The sequence below is a fragment of the Bubalus kerabau genome, chromosome 11 (assembly GCF_029407905.1).
Source record: "Bubalus kerabau isolate K-KA32 ecotype Philippines breed swamp buffalo chromosome 11, PCC_UOA_SB_1v2, whole genome shotgun sequence".
NCBI lineage: Eukaryota > Metazoa > Chordata > Mammalia > Artiodactyla > Bovidae > Bubalus > Bubalus kerabau.
In genome coordinates this window covers 50,392,668-50,411,971 of record NC_073634.1, presented here as the reverse complement: position 1 = coordinate 50,411,971, position 19,304 = coordinate 50,392,668, and the positions used below count along the sequence as shown (strand labels likewise).

Here is a 19,304-nt window from a genome sequence, read left to right as displayed (position 1 = left end):
TACTTTGGCCACCTCATGCAAAGAGTTGACTCATTGGAAAAGACTCTGATGCTGGGAGGGATTGGGGGCAGGAGGAGAAGGGGACAACAGAGGATGAGATGGCTGGATGGCATCACCAACTCAATGGACATGAGTTTGAGTGAACTCCGGGAGTTGGTGATGGACAGGGAGGCCTGAAATGCTGCGATTCATGGGGTCACAAAGAGTTGGACACAACTGAGTGACTGAACTGAACTGAACTGCAAAGAAATTTTTATTAAATGACTAAATTAAATCTCTCACTCACATTCTGATACCTTCCAGATTTACATAGTGAACCTGGTCCTCACTCCTAATCAGTCTATGGATTCCTGATCCTGCTGGAAAGTTCCCCCTGGAGAACCCACAGACAGTCCCCCCTCTTCTGTATTCCCTTGATCTGGTGAATGGTACCACCCTTTACCACAACTTGGGGCAGAACCCTAACGTCATCTTGGAGTCCTGATTCTGCTCAACCACCACTTTCCAGAAATCACAGTCTGTCCCTTCCTACCTCCTAAATGTCCCCCAAACCTCCGCTTGTTTTCTTCCTTATTATCCCAACACCATTTCAGATTCACATCACTTCTTTCTTGCTACAGTAACTGCCAGAGAGGTCTCTCTAAGAATATCTTGTCCTCTCAAAGGATTCTCCATGAAGAACTCTCTATGAAATAGAAATCTGATTCATTTCTATTCCATTCTAGTCTGCCCAGTTCTATTCTATTGAAGGGTTTCCACCCCCTCCACTGCCCTGCTTGCCTAAAAACTCTGCTATATGTGCCCTGCCTTTGAGGGCAGCTTCTCAGTTCCCATAGGAGCCATGAACTCTGGTTTCCAGACCTCCGTTCTACTTCCTTAGCCTCCACCTCCCCATACTTCTTCCCTCCTTCCTGCCCTCTTGGCCTCACCAGCTCTTACTCTGGTCAGGGGTGGGGTCTCTCCCAGAGATTCCCACAGCAGCTTGCACTTCTCCCATCAAAGCACTTTGTCTGTGCTGTTACCCCTTCTTGTCTTCTCCTCCTTCCCTGGAATGTAAGTGCTATCCTTACAGGGACCTTGATTTTCACCAGGTCTTTGATCTTTGGATAGAGAAGATCCCCTGGAGGAGGAAATGGCAATGCACCCCAATATTCTTGCCTGGGAAATCCCATGGACAGAGGAGCCTGGTGGACTACAGTCCATGGGATCGCAAAGAGTCGGACGCAACTGAACTCAACTTAGCAAACACAATGAGTAGGTATAGAAAATGGTTAGTAAAATAAAAATTAAAACAACAAAAACAGAAAAACAAAATAAAGAAAAAAGGAAAGTGGTTAGTAAAAAGTGCTGAATGAAGGGCCACTAGATTTGAGAGTATCAGAATGAATTATAATGCTGCCCTTTTGGAGGAATCTTAGCATGTAAGATGCTGGAAAGGAAGATCATTATCTCACAAGTGTCAGCCCCACGTCTATGTTAGCAATGGCAACAGTCCTATTATTAAGACATGTATGTTCTAGTAGTTCCTGAATCAAGAAACTAGACATAGCAGGACGTTGAGCACACAGCCTGGAAAGACAGTGGAGGGGCTGGGTTTCCGCGGCTAACGTTACTCTGCTGAGCGGCAGCCATCGTGTGTTGGCTGCGCGGAAGTTAATCCCATTGAAGGAAGGCTTTTTAAAATCTCTGCTGAAGTAGCAATTCCTTGGCACTTGCCACCAGTAGGCAAAGAAAGGTGCGGTGTAACAGCTGCTACGGGTGTTTTGTTTTGTTTTGTTTTTCTTTCCCATTCCTAGTGAAGGGGGAGAACTTGAAAGTCTTGTAGCTGAAGCGAGTGCTGGGGGGCAGCTGATGGGTAGATGATCAAAGACTCCAGGTGTTTGGCTGATACTGCGGTCCCCAGGAGAACACAGGGAGGTATGAATGTGGAAAGAAGGAAGCGATGTGTGGGGAGATGGGGACGGCTGCCTTCTAAATCCAGGCTAAACATAGCGAAAATTCTTGGGGTTTTGCCCACTTAAAACTGGAGGAGAACGAGAACTTTTCTTTTTTATGTACTGAGTGGTGATACCCCAAATGGACAAATGAGGTGTATCATCAAAGTCTGGGCAAAAGGAATGCTCTGTGCCTCAGTTTCCCCACAAAGGAAAGCGGGAAAACATACTTTTGTTTTTAGATCAATAAGACAATCATTTTACTTTAAAATAGGAAGAGGGACTTTCTTGGAAGTCTAGTGGTTAGGACTCTGTGCTTCCACTGCAGGGGGCACGAGTTTGATCCCTGTTCGGGGAACTAAGATTCTTGCATGTGGCACGACTTAGCCAAAAAATAAAAATAAACATAAAATAGGAGGGATAGACATAAGGGGTTCAGTGAAGATGGAAAAAACAATGTATAAAGGGCATCTAGAGGGGACTTGTGATTCATGGGGTCGCAAAGAGTTGGACACGACTGAGCGACTGATCTGATCTGATCTGAGAGGGGACTTGGTGGAAAGGGGTAGGGGAAGGTGACATGCTCAAAGGACAGTTGCTCCAGAGATGAGCCTCTGAGAGAAAGCCTGAAGAGATCTGGGGAACTGAGCTCTTGTGGCAGAAGGAATAACTGCAAAGACCCGAAAACAGAAGCGATTGGAATATTTGAGGGGCTGCAAAGCGGTAAGTGTCTGGAGCCAAGAAAAGAGGGTATTGAGGGATAAGAGTGGGAACTAGTTTAAGCAACGCCAAAAAGACCTTTGGAGTTTGCTGGTAAGGAAAGTTACCCAAAGATTCTAAGCAGGAAAGCAATATTATCATACCTCTTGTTTAAAAGATTACTCCAGGTTCCAAAGAGAGAAGGAGCTCAGAAAGGTAGGGATGGGCGTGAGGTGCAGAGTTGGGAGCCAGGAGTGGAGGCTGGGAGGCCAGTTTGGGGCTGCTGTGACCTTCAGGCAGGAGGCATGGTGCTGGCCCAGGAGCCTGTGGGAAGTCGTGGGCTGGAGACTAATTTTGAATCCTAGAGCCAATAGTCCCCTTTTCAGGCAAGAATGTGCAGTGAGAGGGGAACACAGGAAGCAAAGTAAGAGTTAGTAGGTGTTTGGAACGTTTATTAACTGACTCACCGGCTCATTGGAGGTGGGAATAAGTGAACTTTCCTTTCCTGTGGGACTTCTATGGCCCCTAACAGCCAATTGTTTGCCAAGATTCCCACTCTGTTTTTGCCTTTCTATGCATGCATGTGTGCTAATACATATGTGTTCAGTTGTGTCTGACTCTTGGCGACCCCAAGGAGTGTAGCCCACCAGGCTCCTCTGTCCATGACATTCTCCAGGCAAGAATACTGGAGTACGTTATCATGCCCTCCTCCAGGGCATGGCAAGAGACCCTTTGGGACCCAGGTCTCCTGGGTCTCCTGAATGGGCAGGTAGGTTTTTTATCACTAGTGTCACCTGGGAATCCCTTGCCTTTCTATAATATGAGGCTAATAATACTCTCCAAAACTGTTGGGCAAACAAATAGATAACATTAACCTCAGACTTTCTGAGAAGAAACAAGCGGAGCCTCTGTGAGTGGATGCTGAGGCCCTTCTGGAAGTTGGGGCTTCCCTGATGGCTCAGATGGTAAAGAATCTGCCTGCAGTGCAGGAAACCCAGGTTCAATCCCTGGGTCAGGAAGATACCCTGGAGAAGGGAATGGCTATACACTCCAATATTCTTGCTGGAGAATTCCATGGAGAGAGGATTCTGGTGGGCTACAATCCATGAAGTCACAAAGAGTTGGATACACAGATTCAATATAAAATAGATGCATAAACCTTCTCAATAGCCCTATGATGGAGGTGTCGCTATTGTCGATTTTATCCAGGAGACTGAGACCCAGGGAGTTTGTATCAGTACATTTGGGCCCCAGTTGCAGTCCCTGTGGGTCAGTCCAAGCTGGGAGTTGGAGGTGAGCAGTGATGTGATGGGATGAGTAGGCATCATTTTGGGGCTGAGAGGGAAGAGGTCCTTGTGCTTATTAATGCCTGGCTTGCTGATCCCAATCTGGAGCAGAGGCACCTGCCTTGTGGTTTGCTTAATACATTTCAAGAGAGTGAACTTCAGACTCAATGGACATGAATTTCAGCAAACTTCGGGAAATAGGGGAGGACAGAGGATCCTGGTGTTCTACAGTCCATGGGGTTGCAAAAAGTCGCACATGACTTGGCGGCTGAACAACAAACTGGGGAGGAGGAAAGCTTGTGGCCTTGAACCTCCTTTGAAGAGCAGGGGACCTGGAGCCTGGACTATCTATGTTGATGTTGGCGTGGCTGGAATACGGCTAGTGCTGGAAGGGCAAGGGCGTGGGGGAAATGAGTCTAGTCGTGCACCAGGGCCTGAGGCCTTGAAGACAGCTCTGCTTGAAGGTGGCTGCTTCTGTTTCTTCTGTCAATCCAGAAGCACCAGGGCTTTGAACAAGGTGCTTGACTACTTCCACTGACTCCTCCCAGCAGGAGCACAGCAGAGGGAAGGGGTGAAGGAGCCCTTGGCGGGGCTGCAGCCTCTCAGCCCAGCACTGGGAAACGACCTGCTGCTCTTCCAGGAGGTAAAGCCATTCTGTCTCCCTCACGGGAGGCTGGGAGCGGGTGGGGGAAGTTCAGCCCCACCCTGTGGATCCTCCCTTGTTGTTGTTCAGTCGCTCAGTCATGTCTGACTCTGTGACCCTGTGGACTGCAGCCCGTGAGGCTCTTCTGTCCTCCACTATCTCCCAGAGTTTGCTCTGATTCATGTCCATTGAGTCAGTGATGCCATCTTAACATGTCATCCTCTGTTGTCACTTTCTCCTCCTGCCTTCAATCTTTCCCAGTATCATGGTCTTCTCCAATGAGTCAGCTTTTCAAATCAGGTGGCCAAAGTATTAGAACTTCAGCTTCAACATCAGTCCTTCCAATGATTAGTTAAGGTTGATTTCCTTTACGTTCAGTTTAGTTGCTCAGTCGTGTCCGTCTCTTTGCTACCTCATGGACTGTAGCACACCAGGCCTCCTTGTCCATCACCAACTCCCAAAGTCCACCCAAACCCATGTCCATTGAGTCAGTGATGCCATCCAACCATCTCATCCTCCGTCGTCCCCTTCTCCTCCTGCCTTCAATCTTTCCCAGCAACAGGGTCTTTTCAAATAAGTCAGTTCTTCACATCAGGTGGCCAAAGTATTGGAGTTTCAGCTTCAGTATCAGTCCTTCCAGTGAATATCCAACACTGATCTCCTTTAGGATGGACTGCTTGGATCTCCTTGAAGTTCAAGGGACTCTCAAGAGTCTTCTCCAACACCACAGTTCAAAAGCATCAATTCTTCAGCACTCAGCTTTCTTTACAGTCCAACTCTCACATCCATACATGACTACTGGAACAACCATAGAGTTGACTAGATGGACTTTTGTTGGCAAAGTAATCTCTCTGCTTTTTAATATGCTGTCTAGGTTGGTCATAACTTTCCTTCCAAGGAGTAAGCGTCTTTTAATTTCATGGCTGCAGTCACCATCTGCAGTGATTTTGGAGCCCCCAAAAATAAAGTCAGCCACTGTTTCCACTGTTTCCCACTTATTTGCCATGAAGATGGATTGATTGATCCTCCCTACCCTCTGCACATCTGTTCTCAGCCCCTGCCCTGCTTGCTAAGGATCTGAGTGGGTCTAGTCATCTTGGTATCTTCAATGCCCAGCACATGGATGCCCAAAGGGAATTAGAGAGTCAGTGGGTAAATTTCCAATTTTATTTTCAAAGTCTGAGGTTTCAAATCAGCATCTCCATCTGGCTTCCCTCGGTAGCTTCAAAGCCTAAGACCCGGGCCTCTGATCTGCTGCAGGCCAACCCTATAAAGGAGGAAATTTCAAGGAAAAGTGACTTCTCTCTGCTTACCTTCCTGTGTCCCTGAAGAGGAGCTCCAAACACAAAAGCCAACCTCAGGGAGCTTACAAATGAGGTGCCTAAAGAGAAGTGTGTAGGTGGCAGGGCAGAAACCTGGGTTCTAAGCCCACATCTGCAACCAGAAAGCTGTGTGACCTTGGGCAAGTCACTTTTCTGTTTCTCCTCTTCAAAATGGAGAGGCATTACAGTATTATAGATTAAGGGCAGGTAGGCTGTGACATCAGATGGCCTGATTTTGAATCTTATTTCAACCACTTACCTGCAGCAACTGTTTAAATTTTTGACCTTGGCTCGGTTATACAAACTTTCTGGGTCTCAGTATTCTCAATAGTAAAATGAGTAACAGTGTCTACTTCAAAGAGTTGCTATCTTAAATTATATATATATAATATGCTGCTGCTGCTGCTGCTAAGTCGCTTCAGTCGTGTCTGACTCTGTGCGACCCCATAGATGGCAGCCAACCAGGATCCCCTGTCTCTGGGACTCTCCAGGCAAGAATACTGGAGTGCGTTGCCATTTCCTTCTCCAACGCGTGAAAGTGAAATCGCTCAGGCGTGTCCGACTCTTTGCAACCCCATGGACTACAGCCTACCAGGCTCCTCCGTCCATGGGATTTTCCAGGCAAGAGTACTGGAGTGGGTTGCCATTGCCTTCTCTGATATATATATATAGTATATACTACATAGCATATACTATAGAATATATATATAGTATTGTAGTATATATATACATATACTATATATATATAGGCTTCCCAGGTGGCGCTAGTGGTTAAAAAAAAAAAACAAAAAACCCCCACCTGCCAATGCAGGAGAGGAAAGAGACAAGTGCGATTCCTGGGTCGGGGAGATCCCCTGCAGGAGGGCTTGGCAACACACTCCAGTGTTCTTGCCTGGAGAATCCCATAGACAGAGGAGCCTCGCGGGCTACAGTCCACAGGTAGAGAGTCGGACATGATGGGAGACAGCACACAGTACATATATGTGTATTATAGGGCTGTGCCCGGCACCCAATACCTGAGTTATTGTAATGCTTACTTTTTTTTAAATGATAAAGCACTGTCCTCCAGGCCTCCCAGGGGTTTGGCGTTGATCCCCAGACATTATGAATTAAAAGGCTGGGAGGAATTCTGTAGGTATCAGGTCTTTTTTGACCTTTTGTTTCGTTTTGTTTTCAGACCTGATAGGAAATTCCTTCTTCCTTCTGCGGTGCCAGCCACCCAGCCACGAACCCAGCTGACTGCTTTCCATGACAAAAGGCAAGGCCACAGGCCCCCGGGTCTCTACCCCAGAACCAGCAAATCCCTGCCTCAGGAAACAAGCACAGGTTTCTTTTTCATTAAAAACCTCAAGGTTTTAGCTACTGGGACAGCTCAGGAAGACAAAGGGGGAAAAAACAACAGATACTAAAGCTTTAGGCTCTTTCCAAGTTCGGGAAAGTCTGAGGAAGGCAGAGAGCTTCCTCTGAAGGTCAGTGGCGGTCTTTCTTCCTCAGGGGTGGGGGGGTGGGGGGGGAGGGGGGCAAAGTTTGGCCCCGCCTTTGTGCCCTGAGCGCAAGGAGGAGCTGGGGGAGGGGCTGGGGGCAAAGGCGCACAGTTTTCGAAGCCTCTGGGCTCCCCAGCTGTCTTTTTCCAGTAAGCTCTAGAATGAGATGAAGGATCTAAAAGTATCAAGAAGGAAACCTGAAACCTACTTATTAGTTTTTCAAACTCTCCTTTGCCCCTTTCTTATTCTTAAAGATATACTAGGTCCTAGAAGGCAGAAAGTGTTAGTTGCTCAGTGGTGTCTGAGTCATGTCTGACTCTTTGCACCCCATGGACTGTAGCCCACCAGGCTCCTCTGTCCATGGAATTCTCCAGGCAATACTTTAGTGGGTAGCCATTCCCTATTCCAGGGGATCTTCCCGACTCAGGGATCAAACCCAGGTCTCCTGCATTGCAGGTAGATTCTTTACCATCTGAGCCACCAGGGAAGCCCAAAGAGCTGAAAGGTAGCTGCTTCAAGTTAGCCATGTGCCCAAAGGTCCTCAGCTTGGGCTGCAACTTGACACCAGGCTCTGGTCTCTGTGAGAACCCTGAAGAAAGAAGGTTGCTTTAACTTCATGAGGTGGGGATGGGGGTAGGGAGAGAGGGACATCTTTTCCTCTGTACTGTCTGAAACAACAGAAATCACAATCTAGCTCAGGTCCAGAATTTCTGACCTGTTTCCCAGGGAGAACATGTCACAAATGCAGGAAATGGGTGCCAGTTGGAGTGCTGGTGCAGACTTTGACCTGGAAACATCACAGGCAGAGGCAGCTCTCTTTCCCTTTAATCCCAGGCCCAGCGGGAGGCACAACTTGCCCCCCAGCACAGCTTCTTTGGTTCCTGTGAGGACTGAGCCACCCTGCTGCCCATTGTGGTTGTTTGGGAGATCATCAGAAGTGGATTCTTCTCTTTGCCTTTGTTCTCATAAATGCCATCTTTCTGGCATTTCATAGCTATCAAACACCCAGATCTAGATGCTTCCAAATACAAGCTCATCACATTCTTTTAAAATGTCTTTTTTCCAAGATATCCTTAAGCCTGTCCTCCCCACCACCATCCCTATCAAAGAGTAATAACCCAAATAGTTTACTATTGTTTGGTCAGAATTATTCCCAGTCTAGGCCTCTATTAATAGAAATAACCAGATGCCAAGAAGGAGGCTACCATAAGCCTTTCTATAACAAGCAACTAAAATATGGCAGGCGTCTACCTCCAGTGTGACAGGCAAACAGATAAGCCTCAGTTCTGTTCTCATTTCTGAGAAATGCCTCAATGATTGGGCCGATTCTGCTCACAACTCATTTAAAAGTCATTCTCCCCCAAACTCCCCTCCCATCCAGACTGCCACATAGCATTGAGCAGAGTTCCATGTGCTATACAGTAAGTAGGTCCTTGTTGGTTATTCATTTTAAATATAGCAGTGAATGGATACATATTTATATATGGCTGAGTCCCTTCACTGTTCACCTGAAACTATCAAACATTGTTAATCGGCTATACCCCAATACAAAATAAAAATTTTTTAAAAAGAGAGAAAAGCCATTTCGCAGGACAGAAACTGTCTTGTACCAGAGTCCTTATTCATTCCACTATTAAGAACTCTGTGTGGGGAAGTGAGGGAATTCCATCTTCTCATTGGCAAATTAGGAGGGTGCTGGTCTAGATCAGTGGCTCTCAATCAGATCTAATTTTGCACCCCCCACCCCCACCCCACCCCCACCCCCCCCCCACCCCGTCCACCCCGAGACATTTGTCAATGTCTCAGGGCCTGGGAGCAGGGGCTGGGGGGTTTGGGGCAGTATGTGTATTGGGGGAAGGAAGAAGGGAAATGCTTCCAGCCTGCTACTAAACATTCTGTGATGCACAGGGCAGCTTCTACAATGGATTATCCAGCTCCAAATATCTACACTGCTCATGTTGAGAAACCCTAGGCTAGAAACCTTATCTTTCAGGTGTTTTCTAGTTGGGGCCAAATTCAAGTTTCCTAGCTACTTCCTTGGAGACGATGGGCTGCCTGTACCCTCCATGAGGACCACAGCATTGAAAGCCAGAGTTCTCCCTGAGGAGTGTTGCCAGCTGGAGAGGTCTTGTTGTTAGTTGCTCAGTCGTGCCTGACTCTTTGCGACCCCATGGACTGTAACCTGTCAGGCTCCTCTGACCTCCATGGGATTCTCCAGGCAAGAATACTGGAGTGGGTTGTCATGCCCTCCTCCAGGGGATCTTCCCAACCTAGGTCTCCCGCATTCCAGGCAGATTCTTTACCAGCTGAGCCATCAGGGAAGCGCAAGAGCACTGGAGTGGGTTGCCATTCCCTTCTCCAGGGGATCTTCCTGACCTAGGAATCAACCAGGAGTCTCCTGCATTCCAGGATTCTTCACCAGCTGAGCTAGACAGAAACATTACTCTGTTAAAATACAAACAAGATGCTCATGTCTAGAGATCCTCCAGAACTGTTTCATTCCAATCCCTTAAGATGTGGGCAGGTAGAACAAGTCCAATAAAGAAATTGGGATTGGGGAAGAATATGTATATATATAACTGAGTCCCTTCGCGGTTCACTTGAAATTATCACAACATTGTTAATCGGCTATACCCCAATGCAAAATGCTTTTGGTGTTAAGAATAAAATTTTATAAAAAAAAAAAAAATCAATTGCTTGCTCTCTCAACACAAAAATCCGGTAGCAGTTTCTGTGCCATGCTGCTTACAGCTCTATTACTTTATAGAAAGAAGTTAAAGACAGGAAAACAAGATGCCCAAAAAGGAGCCAGAAGTCATCCCACTTCAAGTTTATTTTATGTGATTTCCAGCATGCAGTGTGCTTTCTTGGGAAAAAAAAAATCGTCCCAGTTCACATTATAAATTAATTTACAAATATAGAATTGTGTTAGAAACAATATTTATAAAAGTCCATACAATTTTTCACATACAAAAATATCCATAGAAAGTGGGGTTTTTGTACACACAGTATGAGGGTAGGTAGTTTCTTTGGTTGTCTTCCTGTATAATATTTAAAAAGTAATGTTGACATTATTTATACCTCAATAGACTATTTTAAAAAAAAATAATTTTCTATATGTATTATTTCAAACTTCCAATTTAACAATAATGCTGTGAATCTCAAATAATATACAGGGAAAAGTTAACAATTTTTTACAATTAATTTGTGTTCCTTTTCCTAAAAAAATTAAAAACTAGCAATGTTCCCATCAAAGACCAAACATGGTACAAGGGTAATTCATAGAACATTAACTTCATCTTAATGCATCACTATTCCAATAAAATCACACTATCTGCACTAACACTTTTTGGATAAGTTCAAACTGTGGCTGAGTGTCTGCCACATACAGACATTCTGTTGGGCACCAAGACGGTGACCATAAAAAGTATTCAAATGATGACAGCTCCTGAGAAGTAAAAGGGAGTGTTAAAATATATTACGTTAGAAAAATTTTTGACCACAAATGTTTGCTTTTAAAAATAAAAATTCCATTTAAAAACTATTTTTAATAAAATACTAAAACTTTGTTTCAAAGATGAAAAACCCAGGACATATGCTAAAAAAGACAGGATACCAGCTAACTAGGACGGTGACCACAGATCTCAGAAATATGGCAGCAAAAGTGAGGCAGAGCTGGTGTCCATCCTTGATGCTCAGAACATCCCAAGCGATACTGATTTCAGCCAGAATCTTTGGTTAGATGAAACCTAGCTCATTCCTACTCCTTAGACGCTACTTACTCTGCCTATGCATGTTAATGCCTTTGTTTTTCAGGGACTAGAACACAAAGGTTACAAGCACAGACTCTGGAGCCAGACTGCCTTAAAACTGGATCCTGGTGAGAGTTCCCTGGTGGTCTAGTGATTAGGATTTGGTGTTTTCTCTGCTGTGGCCTGGGCTCAATCCCTGATCCGGGAACTGAGGTCCCACAAAGCACACAGTGCAGCCAAAAAAACAAAACAAAACAGAAAACTAAACACACACACACACACATACAAACAAAAAAAATCAAAAAACTAGATCCAGGCTTCATGACTTACTGTTTGGACCTAACATCTTGGCAGTTTACTGCCACCATACAGAAAACGATGGGGGGTAACAATACCTTTGTGTCAAGGTTGTTGTGAGGATTAAATGAGCTAATACATGGTAAGTATCTAGAACAATGCCTGGCACACAGGGTGTGTCTGGGCATTTCTATCGCTATTAATGTCTGACACATCCCTGACACTAAGCATAAATAGAGGTGATCTTTGAGCTGGGTAGAGAGCTCAAGGATTTGCGGTGCTTTCTAGCACAGTATTTGAAAAACTTTCCATTAGCCACAAAGAGGACAAATGGAGGTTTCCTGGAAAAATGCAGGTCTCTGACTTTTCTAGAAAAAACAGAATGCTGCCAGGCAGAGAAGACCAGTTGCCCACAGCAGCCTGCAGCTGGTCAGTCCCAACCATTCCCTGCTGCTTCCAGTGCCAATTGTTACTTTTTTGACCCAGTAACTTCATTCACTTGTTTTTGCAGCTGAAGTCTGTGCCCAGTGGGCCCTGTGACCCTGATATACAGTGATGAACAGACAGACATGGTCCCTGCCCTCACAGGGCTCTCGGATACCATCCCAGGACAGACTGGACTGGATTTCTCTCCAGGGAGGCCCTTTATCCAGAGAAAGCTTGTCGGGTAAAGAAAAAGTTGGCATCCACACGCTGTTCTGAGTGTGTTCAGTGGACCTTGCCGGGAGCTCTGGAGAAAATGCAATCTCAGTTCCTGCCCCAGACCTACTGCCTGGAGATCTGTATTTTCATGAGATCTCAGGTGTGCAACAGTTGAGTCTGGGAATTGGGGCTCTATACTTCAGAGCCCTCCCGAGGGTAGATGAGGCTGTTGACCATGCTGAAGTTGTAGAAAGGGCTGCCAAAGGGGCTGCTCGGGGCCCCGCTGGTGCTGGCGGGGAAGGGGCCGTAGTAGGAAGATCTCTGGCTGCTGCTGCTGCTGGAGCTGTGATTCAGTTGCAAGGGGTCTGACGAGGGCTCCGGGACGGAGCTGGGGGGGAACACACCGCCTGAGGGCACCTGGGGCCCCTGGATCCCTAGAGGGCGGCTGCCAGGGAGTGCCCGCTGCGTGCTCCCACTGCTACTACCGACGCTTAGGGTGCTGAGGCTGCTGAAGAAGCTGTTCAGGCAAGGGGTGGAGGAAAGCATGGACACTCCCGGTGAGGAGGCAGTACTCTTAGTGTCCTCAGGAGGCTCTGGGGACTGGGAGGATCTCAAAGATGCAGGGGCACTGTCTCCATCTGGCTTCCCACCCACTCCTGACCCCAGTCCCGGGGAGAGCCCTTCTTCTGATTTTGAAGTCCCCACGGCCACTGAGGGGGTGCTGCTGGCTTCTGAGCGGCGCTTTCGCTTCCGACGGAAGTTTCCGTTGTCAAACATCTTCTCACAGTTCGGATCCAGGGTCCAGTAATTACCTTTCCCTGCAAAGATGAGAAAGATGGGTTAGAAGAGGAGGTGTACGTGCCCATGTTATCGTTTAGTCACTAAGTCATGTCCAGTTCTTTGGCAACTGCATGGACTGTAGCCCTGCCAGACTCCTCTGTCCACGGGATTCTCCAGGCAAGAATACTGGAGTGGGATGCCATTTCCTTCTCCAAGAGATCTTCCCGACCCAGGTATCAAACCCATGCCTCTGGCATTGGCTGGCGGATTCTTTACCACTGAGCCACCAGGGAAGTCCCACATGCCCAGCTTTGGGTCCGAGATGAGGGAGGCAGGCTTTCATGAAACTTGACAGAGATGCTCAATCTACTCTGTTGTCCTTTTGAGGGAAATGGCACTACTTGAACTTGAGCCTCTGTTTATCTATAAAAATAGGGATAAGACAGTACTCACCTCACAGGTTGGCCGTGAGGGGTAAATGATAGATCTCCGCAAAGAAGCCATACACAGTGAGCAGTGAAAAGAAAAAGGTATCTATTATCATTATCATTTGCTGAAAGGGTATAATATTTGCCCCGAAAAAATACTCCACTGGAAAAATGCATCCTCCAGTACCCAACCCTCTGCCTCGTCCAACAGAAACGACAAGTTATTACTGAGCAATTGACTGTTTTAAACACACCTTGGATGGCATCTATTTGAAAGTACAAGGAAGCTCCACACCCATCCCTCGCCTTGGGCAAGAGGCACCCTTGCACGTCTTCCCAGCTTTTCCTCCACCAGGCTGATCTCAGACCAGGACCCCATTTAATGCAAGCAATGCTAGTCTTCTGCTTAGAAAAACTCCCTCACTATCTAGCACAGTGGAAGTAAAAAACATCTGTCATCTTCGAGGATTTTTTTCTCCCAACGGCTCTCATCACTTCTGGTAAAAAGAATCTTTGGCATTTGCAAATACCGTAAAGCACTTATCTTGTAGTGAGTTCTTCACATTGATAACTCTAGTTACTCCTCACGGCTCTGGAGACGAGTGATATCATCGCCTCCATTCTTCAGATGGGGAAACTGAGGTGCAGATTGGTTAGCAACCTGTCATTCTCCCAGTTAGCAACAGTGTGTGCGTGCTTAGTTGCTCAGCCCTGTCTGACTCTTTGTGACCCGTGGACTGTAGCCCGCCAGGCTCCTCTGGGCATGGGATTTCCCAGGCAGGAATACTGGGTGCCTTTTCCTTCTCCAGGGGATCTTCCCGACCCAGGGATCGAACCCACGTCTATCTACTGCATTGGCAGACTGATTCTTTTACCACTGTACCACCTGGGAAGCCCAGTTAGCAGTGATAGGGCCAGTATATAAGCAGGTTGTCTCTAGAGTCAAGCATTCTTAACCACGACCACACACCCCTCCACATCCATTACCTCCACCAACACATTTTCTGCAAATAGTTGCAGAATAAAAACCTAATTCACATAACTACCATCTAAACAACCAATCATACCTACTTCTACCAGAATATTTATATTGTGTCATCTTGCTACCAAAAGCTTTGACAAGACATTGGCTTGAGATCCTTGACCTTTTTAGAAAGTCCGGGAGTGTACGTGACAACTGACATGATCACCTCAGGTGATTTAGAGGCCAAATCTGGGCAGATGCATCTTGGAGAGCTGCATGCCTTGTCCAGTAAAGTAACCACCAGCCACACGTGGCTGCTGGGCATGTGAAAAGTGGCTCGTACCAAGTGAAATATGGTATAAAACACATACATAGGATTTTGAAGACTTAGTACCAAAAGAATAATGTAATTAGCTCATGGATAATTTCTTCTATGTTTTACATGTTGAAACGACATTTTGGGTTGCTTTAAAAAATAAATTCTCACCATCTTTTTACTTTTTTTCACATGGCTACTAGACAATTTTTCAACTACGTGTAGTTTGTACAGCATTTCAAATGGAAAGCACTGCTCTTCATTGGAAGGACTGATGTTGAAGCTGAAGCTCTGATACTTTGGCACCTGATGTGAAGAGCCAACTCATTAGAAAAGACCCTGATGCTGGGAAAGATTGAAGGCAGGAGGAGAAGGGGACGACGAGATGGTTGGATGGCACCACCTACTCATTGGATATGAGTTTGAGCAAGCTCTGGGAGATGGTGAAGGACAGATAGGCCTGGTGTGCTGCAGTCCATGGGGTCGCAAAGAGTTGGACATGACTGAGCGACTGAACAACACAACTACTTCAGAGCATTTACATAATTTACAAAGAATCCTGTATCCCTCACTGATCCTTAGCCATTTCTGCACCAGGGGCTGGTCTCCTGCAAGACAGTATTTTCCACCAACGCAGGGGGCTAAGGGATGGGGGGGAGTCTGAGTGCATTACTTTTATTGTGCACTTATTATTTCTATTATTGCTACATCGACTCCCCCTCAGATCATCAGGCATTAGATCCCAGAGGTTGGGGACTCCTGCTGTAGAAGGCAAGGAAACAGTTTTCTCTTTTCTCTAACCGGATTCTCACCCCACACCCCTAGTCCTGAGCGCCTTCAGAAAACCTCCAGTAAGAATCTGTTTCTGAAATTTTTGAGCTTTTCTTCACCTCATTCCTCAGCTAAGAGGAAAACCATTAAATCAAGCCACTATCACCCAGCCCTCCTCACCTCAGGGGCTTAGATCCGCACGAAGCACATTTGGGATTTACACTATTACGTTTCTAAACAGGTAAGGTTCGAAACGCATCTACGTACAGCAGGTACCAACTCCCCGTCTCTCCCCACCTCACTCTCCTGAAATGTGATGGGATTCTCGGCTCATCTGAATCTCTTTACAGCCATCCCTTATCTGAGAGCCCACCCGTGTTTTTATTCCTAATCCGTTTACCGGTAACTCGACCCTCCCTCCAACTGCCTAAGGAACACCACTCAGGAGTGACTTTCGGCTTAAGGATTCAGGCTTTCTACCTTTATCCCACCCTGGCCTGCCTCTGCGTGTGCGTGAGTTGTGGGGTGCGCGTAGTGGGGGGCGGGTGTGGGTAAGGGACCGGCCGGGAAGCACCTGTCCGCCCTCACCTGGGTCGTCCTCGTCGCGGGGCACCTTCTTGAAGCAGTCGTTGAGAGACAGGTTGTGGCGGATGGAGTTCTGCCAGCCGGCCTTGCTGCGCTGGTAGAAAGGGAAGCTGTCGGCCACGAACTGGTAGATGTGGCTGAGCGTGAGCTTGCGTTCGGGCGCGCTCTGGATGGCCATGGCGATGAGCGCCGAGTACGAGTAGGGCGGCCGCACCATCTTCATCAGGTCCTCGCGGCTGGCCATGGACAGCCAGCCCAGCTCCCCTGGCGCCGCGGGCCCGGCGGGTGAGGCGGGCGCGGCGGGCGCGGGCTGCGCGAAGGGCCGCTGAGCGCAGGCAAAAGTGCCAGCGGCGGTCGGCGGCTGCAGGAAGGGTCCCGGCGCGCCCCCCGGGGGCGGCGGCGGCGGTGGAGGGGCGCCCAGGTACGCGGCGGCGGCGGCGGCGGGGGGACCTCCCACGGCCGGCCCGTTGAGCCACAGGTAGGGGTTGGCGGCGGCGGCTGGCGGCGCGGCGTAGTCGGTGAGTCCGTAGGGCGCCCGGGCGGGTGCGGGGGCGCCTGGGGCGGCGGCGGCGGCGGCGGTCGAGGGCAAGCCGGGCTGCGAGTACACGCCGAAGTTGTCCCCACAGTAGAGAGCCATGTCGGCGGCCGTCGGCTGGCGCGGTGCGGCGGCGGCGGCGAGGGGCGAGCGGGGCTGACCTCGCCGCTCGGGCAAGAGCATCCCTTTGGGGGCCAACCCTGCGGCCCTGGCTCGGCGACTCTTGTCTTCGGCGAGGAGGGGCGGGGACTGATGGGTGAGAGCGGAGCGCCGACGAGCTAGCCTCTTATAACCGTCGGCGGCTCGGCTCCTCCCGGGCCGGTCCTGGGGCTGGGCGGCTGCCCGCGGGCTCCGGCTCTCCACGCCCCCGCCACGCCCCACCTGCCCGCGCACGCATCCCGGCCCAGCGCGCGGAAACCTCCTGCCGCCCGTCGCGCCTGCCCGGCAGCTGCAACCCCTCCTCTCCGGGCCGGGGTGGAACGGAGGGAGGTCGGGAAGAACCAGGGAAGCCCGGGGGAGGCCGGCGCCTCCGATATTCAAGCAACCTGTTCCCCATTCCTAACCATTGTGTCCTCAGCACAAGAACGAAATAAAATAACGAATATCAAAACAAAGAGAAAATCTCCAGGACGGTCCGACTGTTCTAAAAAGTCTGTGAGTTAACTCTGGGTGGCCGCTCAGCCCACCTGCCTGCCCCCGCCCCAACCTTTGATATTTCGACCTGGAGCCTCTACATCTTTTGTGATCATTTGCAGGATTCACGTCCGGTCTCGACTGGTCGGCTCCCAGTCGAGAATAATAGACGCGATTTACAAGTCTTTGGAGGTACACCGTAGATACTAAGGAGCATTTTGGTGCGTCCCCTTGTCCTAGGGAATTCTTTGAAGGGAAGGACCGAAATCGGTTTTTTAATTTCTCTAAACATAGCGACAGGTTCGTTCCTATCGGGAAATAGATATGCATTTTAGGTCCAGTTTGCGCAGACTTTTGGTGTGATTTGTTGTCTTCGAAAACAGAAGGGTAAACGTTTTCAAAGACATTTAAATAAGTGGGTTCGGAATTAGCATTTTAAAGCCAACTGTAATTTAAACTGTGCTAGAAGCGCTCGTTTACAAAAAACGATCTCAACGAATTATGGCAGAAGACTTGCCCTCTACTTCTGTTAAGTTTTCTAATGCAGCTCCTGCCTGGAAAAACAAACAAAACCAGCAAAATACTGTGGAGACTCCAAGTGCCACGCCATCATTATTTATTGACTCCGAACGAAAAGAAAAAAAATTGTTTTTTTTTACGGTTAAATTGAGTTCTAAATATTTTCTTAAGCGGTGACAGGTCTGAGATTCTCTTTTAAAGGAGAGGGGAGAGGAAAAAAATTTTTTATTCTTCCTATTTGTCAATTGCAGACTCACGGTTCAGAATACTTAATAATTCGGAACCCACCTCCCGCATTTATTTTCGTGACAGTTCCTTATGTACTTTCAGGAAAATGATCCTCTTCTGTTTTAGCACTTCTTAAAAAATAAAATCCAAAGATCTTTAGCCAACTTGGGTACCTAAAATGCAACTCACACTTCAAATGTAACATTTTTTCTCGTCTTTTGTGAACCCGGGAAGGAATTCTTGTCACACAGTTTCTTTCAGTCTCCTTGCAAATGGTATAGAATGGAGTAGCGTTTGCCTTAGTTGTATTTTGAGGTAGTTTAGGTAAGCACACAGCTTTCGTTTTCCTTCCCAAATAGCCCAGACGAAGTTGTTCTTTTTCTTGGGATGTTAATAAGGATGACAGCTGTAAGTCAAGAAATTGGAAAGCAATTTTTAGTAACTTAATAAATGCTCAAATTTAATATTTTTTCCTAAAGTTTAAACAAAAAGAAAAAGTTCAAAAGAAAAGCTGGCAAACTAGATGGTAATAAATTAGGAAAGATTTGAAACCATCCCTCCCTTAGTAATTGATGTCCTTAAGAATATACTTTTCTTTAGCAAATTGATTACCCATACATACTTTGCAGTCTTGAAGATTTTTTTTTTTAGTTCAACTCTTAATCCTATATTCCAAATTATTCTGAGTGAGAGGCTATGATTAAAGATCATTGTTTCTTTGGTTAAAGGTTCTGCTTAAAAGAGATATTTTGTTCCTTGACTATACATTATCTTTTCCCGACTTTAATTTTATTAAATTAATGGAGCCACCTAGCGGCTCTTTGCTCTGTTACAGCAGATATCCGGATAGGGACCTGTGAAATGAACAGTTCACCCCCGCTAAGGGTTTGGATATCATACTTTTTTCTATTTGTTTTTAAATCACATATTAATTAGCCAAGCTTAAGACTATCATTGGTCACAGTCTTGATTTTTAATGTCAAAATTTAAAATAATATCTTAAATCCGTGTGTATGTACTCAGTCGCTCAGTCCTGTCTGATTCTTTGTGACTCCATGGTCTGTAGCCCGCCAGGCTCCCCAGCCCATGGGATTTTTCGGGCAAGAATACTGGAGAGGATTGCCATTTCCTCCTCCAAGGGATCTTCCCAACTCAGGGATGGAATCTGAGTCTCCTGTGTCTACTGCATTGGCAGGTGGATTCTTTACCACTGACTGAGCCACATGGAATTTTAAACAAAATTTTAAAACATTTGGTACACTTGAAAAAAAACAGAAAAGCAAATAGAATAAAACCTAGGCATAAAATGCAAGTTCTCTGTAATAATGTTTTGTTAAATTGCCTTTTCACAGAAGAATATAATTGAGGCAATTGAACAATGTACCTATACCAGTGTAAAATGGTGTAAAACAAAGGTAGATGTTGCATGTTTTCATCACTGGAAAATAAAACATTTTGGGAAATCTTTCAACCTGAAGAAAATCTC

At 47.0% G+C, this 19,304-nt stretch overlaps 1 protein-coding gene across 1 annotated transcript; it reads right to left on the bottom strand.

Annotated features, from left to right (window-relative positions):
• Positions 1–10,183: 10,183 nt before the first annotated feature.
• FOXI3 (forkhead box I3) lies at positions 10,184–16,630 on the bottom strand. Its single transcript, XM_055539111.1, has 2 exons — positions 15,907–16,630; positions 10,184–12,877 (listed from the first exon to the last, which is right to left on the bottom strand). Exons 1-2 carry the CDS (start codon positions 16,619–16,621, stop codon positions 12,252–12,254), a joined length of 1,341 nt encoding a protein of 446 aa, XP_055395086.1. The 5' UTR covers positions 16,622–16,630; the 3' UTR covers positions 10,184–12,251.
• Between the last annotated feature and the right edge of the window lie 2,674 nt (positions 16,631–19,304).